The 14,046-nt window shown below is 42.7% G+C and overlaps 1 protein-coding gene across 1 annotated transcript in view; it reads left to right on the top strand.

Annotated features, from left to right (window-relative positions):
* Nucleotides 1-14,046, top strand: part of LOC137367179 (dynein axonemal heavy chain 8-like) — a 2,062,041-nt gene that overhangs the window by 1,366,685 nt on the left and 681,310 nt on the right. Inside the window, exon 80 of the mRNA XM_068028615.1 lies at nt 13,618-13,752. Within this exon, the coding sequence (XP_067884716.1) occupies nt 13,618-13,752 (135 nt within the window). The remainder of the gene's footprint in view (nt 1-13,617; nt 13,753-14,046) is intronic.

Genomic DNA, 14,046 nt, shown 5'->3' with positions numbered 1-14,046 from the left:
ATTCTTTGTTCTTTGTTGAGTGGCGGGAGGACTTGTTGGACAGTTCAGCCGTGGCTGGAAAAGACATTTGCATATTAACAGACAGTGTTTGGAAGGACAAAGCAGCCATTCCCTGACATTCAAACCACAATGGATTTTTGATCACCAGACGTTGAAGGTGGGAGAGCTCGCATTCCCGGTTGACTGCTAAGATGGCCGAATACGCAAACAGACATGTTCAAACCAGCTAGTCACATGACTAACCTGCTGGGCAACTTGAATTTTTTGAATTTGTATAGACAGTTTGGGCAGAGTGTCTGTTTGCTCCTGGACTGAGAAGATCTCTATCCTGTCTACTCCCATCTCTTTCTCACAAGCCACTGAATCCACTGAAGGCACATGAACCCCAAAAGAAAAAAGTATCCTGCAGCGTACAAGGTTTAAGAAGAATACGGGACCCCAACGAAAAACAAGATCTATCTACAATCAAGGACTCTCCAGTGAGCTTGAAGAACCGTAACAACAGCTCTTCAGATATTGCCTCAAACTTTTCCACTTTATTTTTCTTCTGCTCTGTTCTGTCTCTATCTGCATGTGTGTATCGTGTATGCATGCTAGCGTGGGCACGTCGTGTATCCATAGGCATCAACCGAATTAGAATTTAAGTTTAAGTTTAATAAATTTCTACTTTTCTTCTTTAAACCTAAAAAAACCTGTTTGTGCTGGTTTCTTTGCCTTATAATTGGAAAGCAGTGAACCAAGGGGGAGCTAATAACATGGTGTGTTTAAAATTAAACCCTGTTACAGTAAGACCAGGTGAAGGCTGAAAGGGAACTCTAGACCTCTTTCTCACCTCTTCGAAATAGCATCGTCTACTACACTGACCTCAATCCTATCTCTAGTCAGCTCTTCCCGCAAGCTGCTTTATTTGCAATCCTCAGCGAGTTCGTCTGGATATGCTTATTAAGTTTGGCATGCTCCACGATGACATTTTTCCTTCCATTAAAGTAAGTCTTGAGTGCCTTCATAATTTCTGCATGTTGCCTTCACTTCATCTATGTCTTGAGTCATGAGGATGTTGTCTGCACATTCCCCTATTGTATACGGTGGTGTACTGACTTGTTCCTTGTCTGGCTTCTACGCGAGACCTGATGCAGCATTATACCTTGCAAAGCTCTGGACCCATATTGGCCATGCCTTGGCTTGTTTTAGTCCTGCTACTTTTTCAAAGTTCTCCAGCAAGGGCAAAGATTTCTCCATCTTCTCTTTAGTTTACCGTTGTCACCAAGTAATTTTCTCATAATTATTAAGGCTTAGTACAGAATATTGAAGAGTCTGATGGTTAAAGTAACAGGAGTTTATTTACACGTCTTGTATCTAAGACTTCCACTACTCCACAAAGTTCTGTACAGATTACATTATATCTTTTCCTGTGATGATGCTCACAGTCTATTTACATAAGCTGCCCAATAACAACCTTATATTGCATTATACTACATCTCCCCCCATGCCCCTGACTTCTGTTCCAGATTGAATACTGATGTGGTGTTTTTACAAGTCTGCCATAACGTGTTCTTTCTTTCGAAGGGGTTTGAGGTTTTAAGTCTTCTAGTTCCTCCTTCTGATTCTGCTGTTCTTGAGTAGAACTATTGGATGACTCAAGTTCTTCATTTGGGTTGTCCTTTGGGGTGATGGCTGATTGCAGCATCACTGATTCATCAAACTTTTGAGATGATTGGTTCTCTTGTATTTTCTGCTTCTTTGGTATCACCACCATCTGTTTCTTTTTATCATTCCTTGGTCAGTCTGGACAATGGGTGATCATGGAGATGGTGATTGTTCGACCACTTCTCCATACCTATTTTGGTCTCTAACCCAAGCTGATTCCCCAGGTTGGATGTCTGATAAGTTTCTGCTTCCATGACATCTCTCATAAATTTCTGATTGATTTGACCTATCTCTATCCCTCACTTTTTCCAAGTCTTCTGCACTAACTTGAGTGTTCTTGGGAGTGTAGGAAGTTGGGTCTTCAACCTTCTTCCCATTAACAATTCACATGGGGATAAACCATTCTGAAGTTGTGTCAACTGATAACTTAGAAGAGCTAGTTTACGATCTTCATTTTTTTTTTAACAATGCCTTCATAGTCGTTGCACCAACCTCTGCTTCACCATTAGCCTGAGGGTACCTCAGCTAACTGGTGACATGGATAAAACTGTATACTTATGTAAATTCTCTGAAACATTCATTCACAAATTGCGGCCTGTTGTCAAATTTTACACTATCTGGAATTCCATGCGTAGCAAAAATTTCTCTCATGGATGTGATTACAGCTTATGAACTTTGACCTTGTAATTGTTTTACTTCAATCCACCTTCAATGATAATTGACTGCTATTAAGAACATTTTATGTCTATGCTCAAAAGGATCCATTCCTAGATGCTCCCATGGTCTGGACAGAGAAGAAGATGACATGAGTGGTTCTTTTGTCACATGACGATTGATAGCATATGTGATACATCTCAATATCATCTCTTCAATTTCCTTCAATATACCAGGGCACCATACTGCATGTCTTGCCCTGGCTCTACACTTGTTATTCCGAAATGTCCTTGGTATAATCTCTCCAAAATCTCTAATCTCAATACTCTAGGAATAACTAATCTCTCATCGTAGATCAGTAAATCATCAACAATACTTAAATGACCCTTCTGTTCGTAATACTGCCTCAGAACAGGGTTAAGAGGCATGTACACTGGCTATCCATTCAAGTAAAATTCCCTGATTTCCACACATATTTCGTCTGTTGTCTGCACATTCCTGATTTCACTCAGTTTCTGAGCTGTAGCAGGTTAAATTGTTGTCACCGTCAAAGCAAAAACTTCTACTTTTTTGAGAAGCAAAATATCTCCTTCTGGTCCTGCTGTTGAAATACGGGATAAAATGTCTACTGTGATCTGCTGTTTCCCAAAAATGTATTCAGTTTTTGCGTCAAATCTCATCAATCTTAATCTAAACCTTTGAACTCTTGAAGATAATTTCACAAACTCCTTTGAGTTTAGCAGAGTAAGCAATGGTTTATGATCTGTTTCGGTTTTGAATTGATGTCCTGGGACTTAATCAAGAAGAAATAGATGGAATCATTTGCCATATAGACGATGTATTATGTTTTACATGCCCAAGTTGCTGCCAATGCTTTCTTTTCTGAGAGCTTATCTCTGCTCTGTTTCTGTTAACAAACGAGAAGCAAAATATACAGGCCTGCATCTCCTTCCTCTCTGCACTTGAAATAAGATTGCTCCCAATCCCATAGATGATGCATCCGCAGCTGCGATGGTGGATAGCTCTGGGTCATAATGTGCTAACTAGTATGTCCTTGATTTTCTCAAAAGATTCTTGTTCGCCAAGCATTGCTGTTTTCAACAACTGCATAATGGCTCATTGATCATGGCTAAATTTGGTAGGAATTTTCCTACTTAATTCACTATTATAGAATAGAACACAGAACTATTCTCATAAATCTCTGAAGCTCTAATGTTTTTTGGCTCTGGGAATTCCTTTATCACTTTTCTCTTTTGTGGATCTGGACCCACCCATTATATGTCCAAGAAATCTTAACCATTGGCTGTGAAAAAACACATTTCTTGTTCAGTGTGAGACCCACTTCTTCTAGTCTTTGCAGTACTGCTTTCACTGTTGTATCATGGTCCTTCTGATTGGCTCCAGGGATTAATACATCGTCTATATGGCAAATAATTCCATCTATTTCTTCCAGGATTCTTGCCATCGTCCTTTGAAAGATCTCCGGTGCTGACGTAATTCCAAATGGCAACCTGTTAAAACAGAATCTTCCAAATGGTGTTATGGATGTTGAGAGCTGAGATTCCTTATCAAATGGTAATTGCTAAATCTGCTATTAGCATCCAATTTGATGAAAATTGAGCTCTTCCTTATCTTTGCTAAACTCTCATCTAACAAAGAACAAAGAACAAAGAAAATTACAGCACAGGAACAGGCCCTTCGGCCCTCCAAGCCTACGCCGATCCAAATCCTCTATCTAAACCTGTCGCCTATTTCCTAAGGGTCTGTATCTCTTTACTTCCTGCCCATTCATGTATCTGTCTAGATACATCTTAAAAGACGCTATCGTGCCCGCGTCTACCACCTCCGCTGGCAATGCGTTCCATGCACCCACCACCCTCTGCGTAAAGAACTTTCCACGCATATCCCCCCTAAACTTTTCCCCTTTCACTTTGAACTCGTGTCCCCTTGTAATTGAATCCCCCACTCTGGGAAAAAGCTTCTTGCTATCCACCCTGTCTATACCTCTCATGATTTTGTACACCTCAATCAGGTCCCCCCTCAACCTCCGTCTTTCTAATGAAAATAATCCTATTCTACTCAACCTCTCTTCATAGCTAGCGTCCTCCATACCAGGCAACATCCTGGTGAAACTCCTCTGCACCCTCTCCAAAGCATCCACATCCTTTTGGTAATGTGGCAACCAGAACTGCACGCAGTATTCCAAATGTGGCCGAACCAAAGTCCTATACAACTGTAACATGACCTGCCAACTCTTGTACTCAATACCCCGTCCGATGAAGGAAAGCATGCCGTATGCCTTCTTGACCACTCTATTGACCTGCGTTGCCACCTTCAGGGAACAATGGACCTGAACACCCAAATCTCTCTGTACATCAATTTCCCCCAGAACTTTTCCATTTACTGTATAGTTCACTCTTGAATTGGATCTTCCAAAATGCATCACCTCGCATTTGCCCTGATTGAACTCCATCTGCCATTTCTCTGCCCAACTCTCCAGTCTATCTATATTCTGCTGTATTCTCTGACAGTCCCCTTCAGTATCTGCTACTCCACCAATCTTAGTGTCGTCTGCAAACTTGCTAATCAGACCACCTATACTTTCCTCCAAATCATTTATGTATATCACAAACAACAGTGGTCCCAGCACGGATCCCTGTGGAACACCACTGGTCACACGTCTCCATTTTGAGAAACTCCCTTCCACTGCTACTCTCTGTCTCCTGTTGCCCAGCCAGTTCTTTATCCATCTAGCTAGTACACCCTGGACCCCATGTGCCTTCACTTTCTCCATCAGCCTACCATGGGGAACCTTATCAAACGCCTTACTGAAGTCCATGTATACGACATCTACAGCTCTTCCCTCATCAATCAACTTTGTCACTTCCTCAAAGAATTCTATTAAGTTGGTAAGACATGACCTTCCCTGCACAAAACCATGTTGCCTATCACTGATCAGCCCAATTTCTTCCAAATGGGAATAGATCCTATCCCTCAGTATCTTCTCCAGCAGCTTCCCTACCACTGACGTCAGGCTCACCAGTCTATAATTACCTGGATTATCCCTGCTACCCTTTTTAAACAAGGGGACAACATTAGCAATTCTCCAGTCCTCCGGGACCTCACCCGTGTTTAAGGCTGTTGCAAAGATATCTGTTAAGGCCCCAACTATTTCCTCTCTCGCTTCCCACAGCAACCTGGGATAGATCCCATCCGGACCTGGGGACTTGTCCACCTTAATGCCTTTTAGAATACCCAACACTTCCTCCCTCCTTATGCTGACTTGACCTAGAGTAATCAAACATCTGTCCCTAACCTCAACATCCGTCATGTCCCTCTCCTCGGTGAATACCGATGCAAAGTACTCGTTTAGAATCTCACCCATTTTCTCTGACTCCACGCATAACTTTCCTCCTTTGTCCTTGAGTGGGCCAATCCTTTCTCTAGTTACCCTCTTGCTCCTTATATATGAATAAAAGGCTTTGGGATTTTCCTTAACCCTGTTTGCTAAAGATATTTCATGACCCCTTTTAGCCCTCTTAATTCCTCGTTTCAGATTGCGCCTACAATCACAATATTCTTTCAAAGCTTCGTCTTTCTTCAGCCGCCTAGACCTTATGTATGCTTCCTTTTTCCTCTTAGCTAGTCTCACAATTTCACCTGTCATCTATGGTTCCCTAATCTTGCCATTTCTATCCCTCATTTTCACAGGAACATGTCTCTCCTGCACGCTAATCAACCTCTCTTTAAAAGCCTCCCACATATCAAATGTGGATTTACCTTCAAACAGCTGCTCCCAATCTACATTCCCCAGCTCCTGCCGAATTTTGGTATAGTTGGCCTTCCCCCAATTTAGCACTCTTCCTTTAGGACCACTCTCGTCTTTTTCCATGAGTATTCTAAAACTTACGGAATTGTGATCACTATTCCCAAAGTAGTCCCCTACTGAAACGTCAACCACCTGGCCTGGCTCATTCCCCAACACCAGGTCCAGTATGGCCCCTTCCCGAGTTGGACTATTTAGATACTGCTCTAGAAAACCCTCCTGGATGCTCCTTACAAATTCTGCTCCATCTAGACCTCTAACACTAAATGAATCCCAGTCAATGTTGGGAAAATTAAAATCTCCTATCACCACCACCCTGTTGCTCCTACATCTTTCCATAATCTGTTTACATATTTGTACCTCTATCTCACGCTCATCTACTGATGACATTGAATGTATTTCTCTTTCTGCTGCCCTATTTAGTTGTGTGAGGTCAACACAAATTCGACTGGACCCATTAGGTTTCTTCACTGGAACCATACCTGAGCACCACCCTGTAGGTTTTGTTGCAGGTGAAATGACTCCTTGTTTTGTCATTAATTTGATTTTGTTTTTAACTTTTTCGAGGAGTAGAAGTGGAAGTTTCCTAAGTGTGTACAAACACCCTGGCTCTGCATCCTTTCTCAGAATTAGGTGGTATGCTGTTTTTAACTTCCCCAATCTTCTGAATAATTATGGAAATTCAGCACTAAAATTTCTAGGCTGCTTTACTTTACAATTGAGCTCATCTAGATATTAGTTTCAGGTCTATGCAAGCCTTTCTGCTTAGGAGTAAACAACTTTGATTTTTAATACATATAAGGTCTCAGGAATTTCCTTTTCCTTGTAACTCAATATTGTTTTCAACTCTCCTATTAGCTTCAACTCGATGCCTCCAAGCCCATATAATTTTTTACCTGTTGGGCTGAGAGTTTTCTTTTTCAGCCACGGTTCGTGTCTGATAGGACTGAAAGTGTTGCTTCTGTGTCCAGTTTACAATTAGTCTTGCTGCTTGCCACATGAATTTCTGCTGTCCAGCAACTTTCACTTGTTCCTTGGATTTCCCCCCAAAAAGGTATTTCCACACATTGTACATCATGTACTTCATTAACTTTTTTATTCTCTCAGGATTTCCCTTTAATTATATGCAGCACTGGTTTTTTAATGCGAAACACTGACCAAAAGTGTATGCAAAACACTCCGCTTCTCTGGCTGGGCAGTTTTTCTTCTTGTGCCTCACTCAGCCACACCTCCTGCAATTGTTTGCTGCTACCTCTAGATGCTCTTCCTGCCTTTCTTGTCTTTGACTGCCATTTTTCTTTTTTGTTTTCTTAACAAATTCAATGGAGTCTGCTACTGTCAAGATCAGATTCTCCTTTTTCCCTTGAACAACGAATCGGTTAAACTTTGTAACCTCTGCATGCCTGTTCAACTGAATTTCTTTCGTTAATGTGACTTCATCCCTTGACTGCAGATAATCCGAAATCACGTCGTCTACTACACCGACCTCAATCCTGTCTCTAATCAGCTCTTCCCGTAAGCTGCCGTATTCACAATCCTCAGCGAGTTTCTATCAATCATTGATAAATGAATCAATGCTCTCCGCTTTTTGCTGGGTCGCTTATTAAATTTGGCGGGCTCCACGATGACATTTTTCCTTACATTAAAATAAGTCTCAAGTGCCTTAATAACTTCTCTTTATCTATACCTTGAGTCATGAGGATGTCGTCTGCACATTCCCCCATTGCATACAATAGCGATCTGACCTGATGCTTGTCTGGCTTCTGCGTGAGAATCGATACAGTGTGATACCTTGCAAACCTCCAGACCAATATTGGCCGTGCCTTGGCTTGGTTCAGTCCTGCTACTTTTTCAAAGTTCTCCAGTAAGGGCAAATATTTCTCCATCTTCTCTTTAGTTTACTGTTGTCACCAAATAATTTTCTCATAATTATTAAGGCTTAGTGCAGAATATTTAAGAGTCTGATGGTAAAAGTAACAGGAGTTTATTTACACATCTTGTATCTAAAAGGCTTCCACTACAACTCTCCACGAAGTTCTGTCCAGATTACATTACATCATTTCCTGTAATGATGCTCATTGTCTATTTATATATTCTGCCCAGTAACAACTCTATATTATACTGCAGACATCAACACTTCCCAATCTCTCCCCATTTAAGAAATACTTTGTGTCGTGCAGCCCCCCCCCCCTCCCCCACCTGCTAAGTCTGAGGCACACATTATTTCGCCACATGAACATTAAAACTTAAAATTGTGGCTGGGAAGAAAAGAGGGCCTATCAAAAGGAATTGCCAAGCCCTGACTGGAAAGACATTTGCATGCTAGCTGACAGTGTTTGAACCAGTGACCCAGTCCTTGCTTCATAAATACACAGAAGAAGTGGTCAGACCACTTTAGTCACATGACTAACTGACTGTTGGAGGTTTTTGAATTTGAACTTGCTGAGAGAGAGAAACTCAGAAAGCTGTTTTCTCCTGGACTGAGAACACCTCTCCTGTCTGCTCCCATCTCTTTCTCATGGAACTGAAGACCCATTGAAGACATATGAACCCCAAGAGAGAAAAGTATCCTTTAGTGAATGAGGTTTAAGAAGAATACTGGGCCCCAACGAAAAGCAAGACTACCTACAATCAAGGACTACAGCGAGCTTGAAGCACAGTAAAAACCCCTCTTCAGAGATTGCCTCAAACGTTTTTACTTTATTTTTCTTCTACTCTTTTCAGTCTTATTTGCATGTGTGTATCGCGTATGCATGCTAGTGTGGAGTGCGACATGTATCCATAGTGTTAACCAAATTAGAGTTTATGTTTAAGGTTTAATAAATTTCATTTTTCTTCTTTAAACCTGAGAAAGCCTGTTTATGCTCATTTCTTTGCTTATGGTGGTGAACAAGGATTCACTAAAGGGGAGCTCAAAACACAATGTGTTTAAAATTAACCCCTGTGACAATAAGACCAGGTGAAACCAGTAAAACACCACTCGACACATTTCTCACCTGGTCGTAACACTCTGCATTTCTGTTTTTCCTGCCAAAGTGGATAACTTCACACTTTTTCACATTATATTTCATCTGCCATGTTCTTGCCCTCTCACTTAACCTGCCTAAATCCCCTAAGCCTCTTTGTATCCTTCTTGCAACTCACATTCCCACATAGTTTTGTGTCATCAGCAACCTTGGAAATACTACATTTGGTCCCACATCCAAATCATTTATGTAGATTGTGAATAGCTGGAGCCCTAGAACTGATTCTTCTGGTACCCCACTGGTCACAGCCTGCCAACCTGTGAATGACCCGTTTATTCCTACTGTGAGTTGCTGTAGTGCATCTTGCACATGGAATACAATGCTGCCACTGTGCATCTGTAGTGGAGAGAGTGAATTTTTAAGGTGGTGATGATCAAGCTGCTTTGTCCTGGAAGGTGTTGAGCTTCCTGTGTGTTGTTAGAGCTGCACTCGTCCAGGCAAACGAAGATATTCCATCACACTCCTGACTTGTGCCTCTGTAGATGGTGGACAGCCTTTGGGGAGTCAGAAGGTGAGTTATTCACCACAGAATTCCCAGTCTATGACCTGTAGGTGTAGCCACAGTATTTATGTGGCTGCTCCAGTTCAGTTTCTGGTCAATGGTTAGCCCCAAGATATTGATAGTGGGTGATTCATCAATGATAATGCCATTGAATGTCAAGAGAAGATGGTTAGATTCTCTCGAATTGGAGATCATCATTGCCTGGCACAAATGTGTCATGTGACTGTTACTTGCCAGTTATCAGCCCAAGCCTGAATGTTATCCAGGTCTTGCTGCATATGGACACAGACTGCTTCAGTATCTGAAAAGTTGCAAATGGTACTGAACATTGTACAATCATCAGCAAACATCTCCACAACTGACTGTACGATGGAGGAAAGATCATTGATGAAGCGACTGAAGATGGTTAGCCTTAGGAAGCTACCCTGAGTAACTCCTGCAGAAATGTCCTGGGACTGAGATGATTGACTTCCAAGAATCGCAATCATTTTCCTTTGCACTTGTTATGACTCCAACCAGTGGAGAGTTTTCCCCTTGATTCCAATCGACTTCAGTTTGGGTAGGGCTCCTTGATACCACACTCAGTCAAATGCTGCCTTGATATCAAGGGCAGTCACTTTCAACTCACCTCTGGAATTCAGCTCTTTTGTCCATGTTTGGACAAAGGCTGTAATGGGGTCAGGAGCCGAGTGGCCCTGGCGGAACCCAAACTGAGCATCAGGGAGCAGGTGATTGCTGTGTAAGAGGTGCTTGATAGCACTGTTGACGACACCTTCCATCACTTTGTTGATGATCGAGAGTAGACTGATGGGGAGGTAACTGGTTGGAATGGACTTGTCCTGCTTTTGTGGACAGGACATATCTTGGCAATTTTCCATTGTTGGATAAATGCCAGTGTTGTAGCTGATGTTGATGAGCAGGCAGCATGAAGTTTGCCCAATAATAGGCCCAATTGAATTTTGCCCCCTCCCCACAGCTTTAGCACTCAAGTGCTGTTTAGACATTATTTTTGTGGAGCAGCCTATATGGACGCCTTCCATGGAAGGTGTGAAGTGCTTTGGCTGGCACACAACGGCATGTTGGACAATGACATAGGGACCATGAGAGAGGGTGCACCGTTCCTTGGATGCAGTGCTGGAGGTTCTGGTGGAGGAGCTCCAGATGTGAAGGGATGTCCTGTACTCTCAGAAGGCAAAGATGCCAATTCACCCTTCTCACCCTCCTGTCTATCTCTCTCTCCTGCAGAAGCTGGTGTTCTGCCTGGCCTCATGTCCTCTTCCCATTCCTCACCCAGATTAGCAAGATGCCCATGACCAAGCACTCCCTTCCTCCTCATGACTCCTACAAAGTGGGGTAGCACAGTACATATTCTTTTTAGGTGAAGTCTTCAGAGAAATTCCGACAAAAAATATTGCACAATGTTGGTGAAGTCTTGACAGTGCCCCAGAAAGTCTCTCAATCTATTTCAGAGGTCCTTTTCACAGCTCCAGTAGCAATGAGTATGAAATGGTGAGTTTCCCTTTAAATGGTGAGTATCCCTTTAAGTAGCAAAAACAAGAAATGCTGGAAATACTCAGCAGGTCTGGCAGCATCTATGGAGAGAGAAGCAGAGTTAACGTTTCAGGTCAGTGACCCTTCATCAGAACTAGCAGAGGCTGGATATGTAACAGGTTTTAAGCAAATAAAGCAGGGGTGGGGCAAGAGATAACCAAAGAAAAGGTGTTGATAGGGCAAGGTTACAGAGAATAACTGACCAGAAGATCATGAAGCAAAGGCAAACGGTATGTTAATGGTGTGCTGAAAGACAAAGCGTTAGTGCAGAGAGGGTGTTAATTAACAGGAAAAGAGAACAACCTGGCCCAAAGCACAAACATGACAAAAAAGCAATGGATAGGCGCATGGTAAAAAAATGAATGATGAAACAAAATGAAATAAAATAAACAAATAAAAAATAAAAAATAGCTGAAAATAAAAAGGGGGGCCCTTCATGCTCTGAAATTAGATTAGATTAGAGATACAGCACTGAAACAGGCCCTTCGGCCCACCGAGTCTGTGCCGACCATCAACCACCCATTGATACTAATCCTATATTCCTACCAAACATCCCCACCTGTCCCTATATTTCCCTACCACCTACCTATACTAGTGACAATTTATAATGGCCTATTTACCTACCAACCTGCAAGTCTTTTGGCTTGTGGGAGGAAACCGGAGCACCCGGAGAAAACCCACGCAGAAACAGGGAGAACCTGCAAACTCCACACAGGCAGTATCCAGGATCGAACCTGGGTCCCTGCAGCTGTGAGGCTGCAGTGCTAACCACTGCGCCACTGTGCGGCCCTTGACTACACTTCTTCACACCCTGCCTCCTGTCAGGACTCCATTTATTTTTATTTATTTTATTTTAAGATACAGCACTGAAACAGGCCCTTCGGCCCACTGAGTCTGTGCTGACCAAAATGATTGAACTCAATGTTCAGTCTGGCAGGCTGTAGCGTGCCTAATCGGTAAATGAGATGCTGTTCCTCGAGCTTGCGTTGATCGTCACTGGAACACTGCAGCAATCCCAGGACAGAGATGTGGGCATGAAAGCAGGAGTGTGTGTTGAAATGGTCAGCAACCGTAAGCTCAGGGTCATGCTTTCGGACTGAGCGGAGGTGTCCCACAAAGTGGTCACCCAATCTGCGTTTGGTCTCCCCACTGTAGAGGAGACCAATCGATACAGTCATCAATGTACCATTTCCTGCTCCCTCCCTGAACTGGAAAACTTTTATCAACTTTGCTTCTAATTTCCACCCTTCTCTCACCTTCACATGGTCCATCTCCAACACTTTCCTTCCCTTCCTCCATCTCTGAGGATAGACTGTCTACTAATATTAATTATAAGCCCACCGTCTCCCACAGCTACCTTGACTACACTTCTTCACACCCTGCCTCCTGTTAGGACTCCATTTATTTTTATTTATTTTATTTTAAGATACAGCACTGAAACAGGCCCTTCGGCCCACCGAGTCTGTGCTGACCAAAAACCACCCATTTATACTAACCCGACAGTAATCCCATATTCCCTACCACCTACCTACACTAGGGGCAATTTCCAATGGCCAATTTACCTATCACCTGCAAGTCTTTAGCTGTGGGAGGAAACCGGAGCACCCGGCGTAAACCCACAAGGTCACAGGGAGAACTTGCAAACTCCGCACAGGCAGTACCCAGAATCGAACCCGGGTGCGAACCACTGCGCCATTCTCCCAGTTTCTTCATCTCCGTCGCATCTGTTCTGATGATGCAACCTTCCATGACAGTGCTTTTGATATGTCTTCCTTTTTCCTCAGCCAAGGATTCCCCCCCCCCACTGTGGTTGACAGGGCCCTCAACCATGGCCGGCCCATTTCCTGCACCTCTACCCTCACCCCTTCCCCTCCCTCCCAGAACCGCGACAGGGTTCCCGTTGTCTTTACTTTCCACCCCACTAGCCTCCATATCCAAAGGATCATCCTCCGCCATTTCCGCCACGTCCAGCATGATGCCACTACCAAATGCATCTTCCCCTCCCTTCCTGTCAGCATTCCGAAGGGATCGTATTCTTCACGACACCCTGGTCCACTCCTCCATTACCCCCAACACCTCGTCCCCTTCCCATGGCACCTTCCCATGCAATCTCAGGAGGTGTAATACCTGCCCATTCACCTCCTCACTCTCCAAGGCCCCAAACACTCCTTTCAGGTGAAGCAGCGATTTACTTGTACTTCTCTCAATTTAGTGTATTGCATTCACTGCTCACAATGTGAACTCCTGGATATGTTCATTTATACAAACTGTGATAAACGATTTTTATTTTTCTAAGCACTCAACATCAGATCTGATGTATTGAACAGTTCTGGAATTTTTTTTTAAGCTTAATTGTTTAAGTGGTTCAAAATCCTTTTTTTGTAATAAATATATTTTTGATATTTTGATAGGCAGTACTTCTGACTGGAGAACAGGGGACAGCAAAAACAGTTATGATTAAAGGATATTTGAAGAAATATAATCCTGAAGAACACCTGTCCAAGAGTTTGAATTTCTCTTCTGCCACAGAGCCCTACATGTTCCAGGTAACATATCGTTTTCTGCATATGAGCTAAAAATGAGCTTGATGAATCTAATTCCTGATTCCTGTTGTATTTTAGGTTAGAGTTCATTTATTTTTAAATTTCAACATCATATGTTCACCACTGCAATCTAGGGTCAGTCCTTTGCACAGACTTAAAAGAAAATATAAAACTTCTACAGCCCTTTAATTATACCAAAGCCCTTTAACTATCTGCAGGTATTTAAGATAGAGAGTTTTTGTTTTATTTAAGACCTACAGTTGCCCAGCAATTTGCTGCTCTTCAGGACAATGTGCG

Source organism: Heterodontus francisci, chromosome 3 (assembly GCF_036365525.1).
Source record: "Heterodontus francisci isolate sHetFra1 chromosome 3, sHetFra1.hap1, whole genome shotgun sequence".
Taxonomy (NCBI): Eukaryota; Metazoa; Chordata; class Chondrichthyes; order Heterodontiformes; family Heterodontidae; genus Heterodontus; species Heterodontus francisci.
This window is presented reverse-complemented; position numbering and strand designations above follow the sequence as displayed.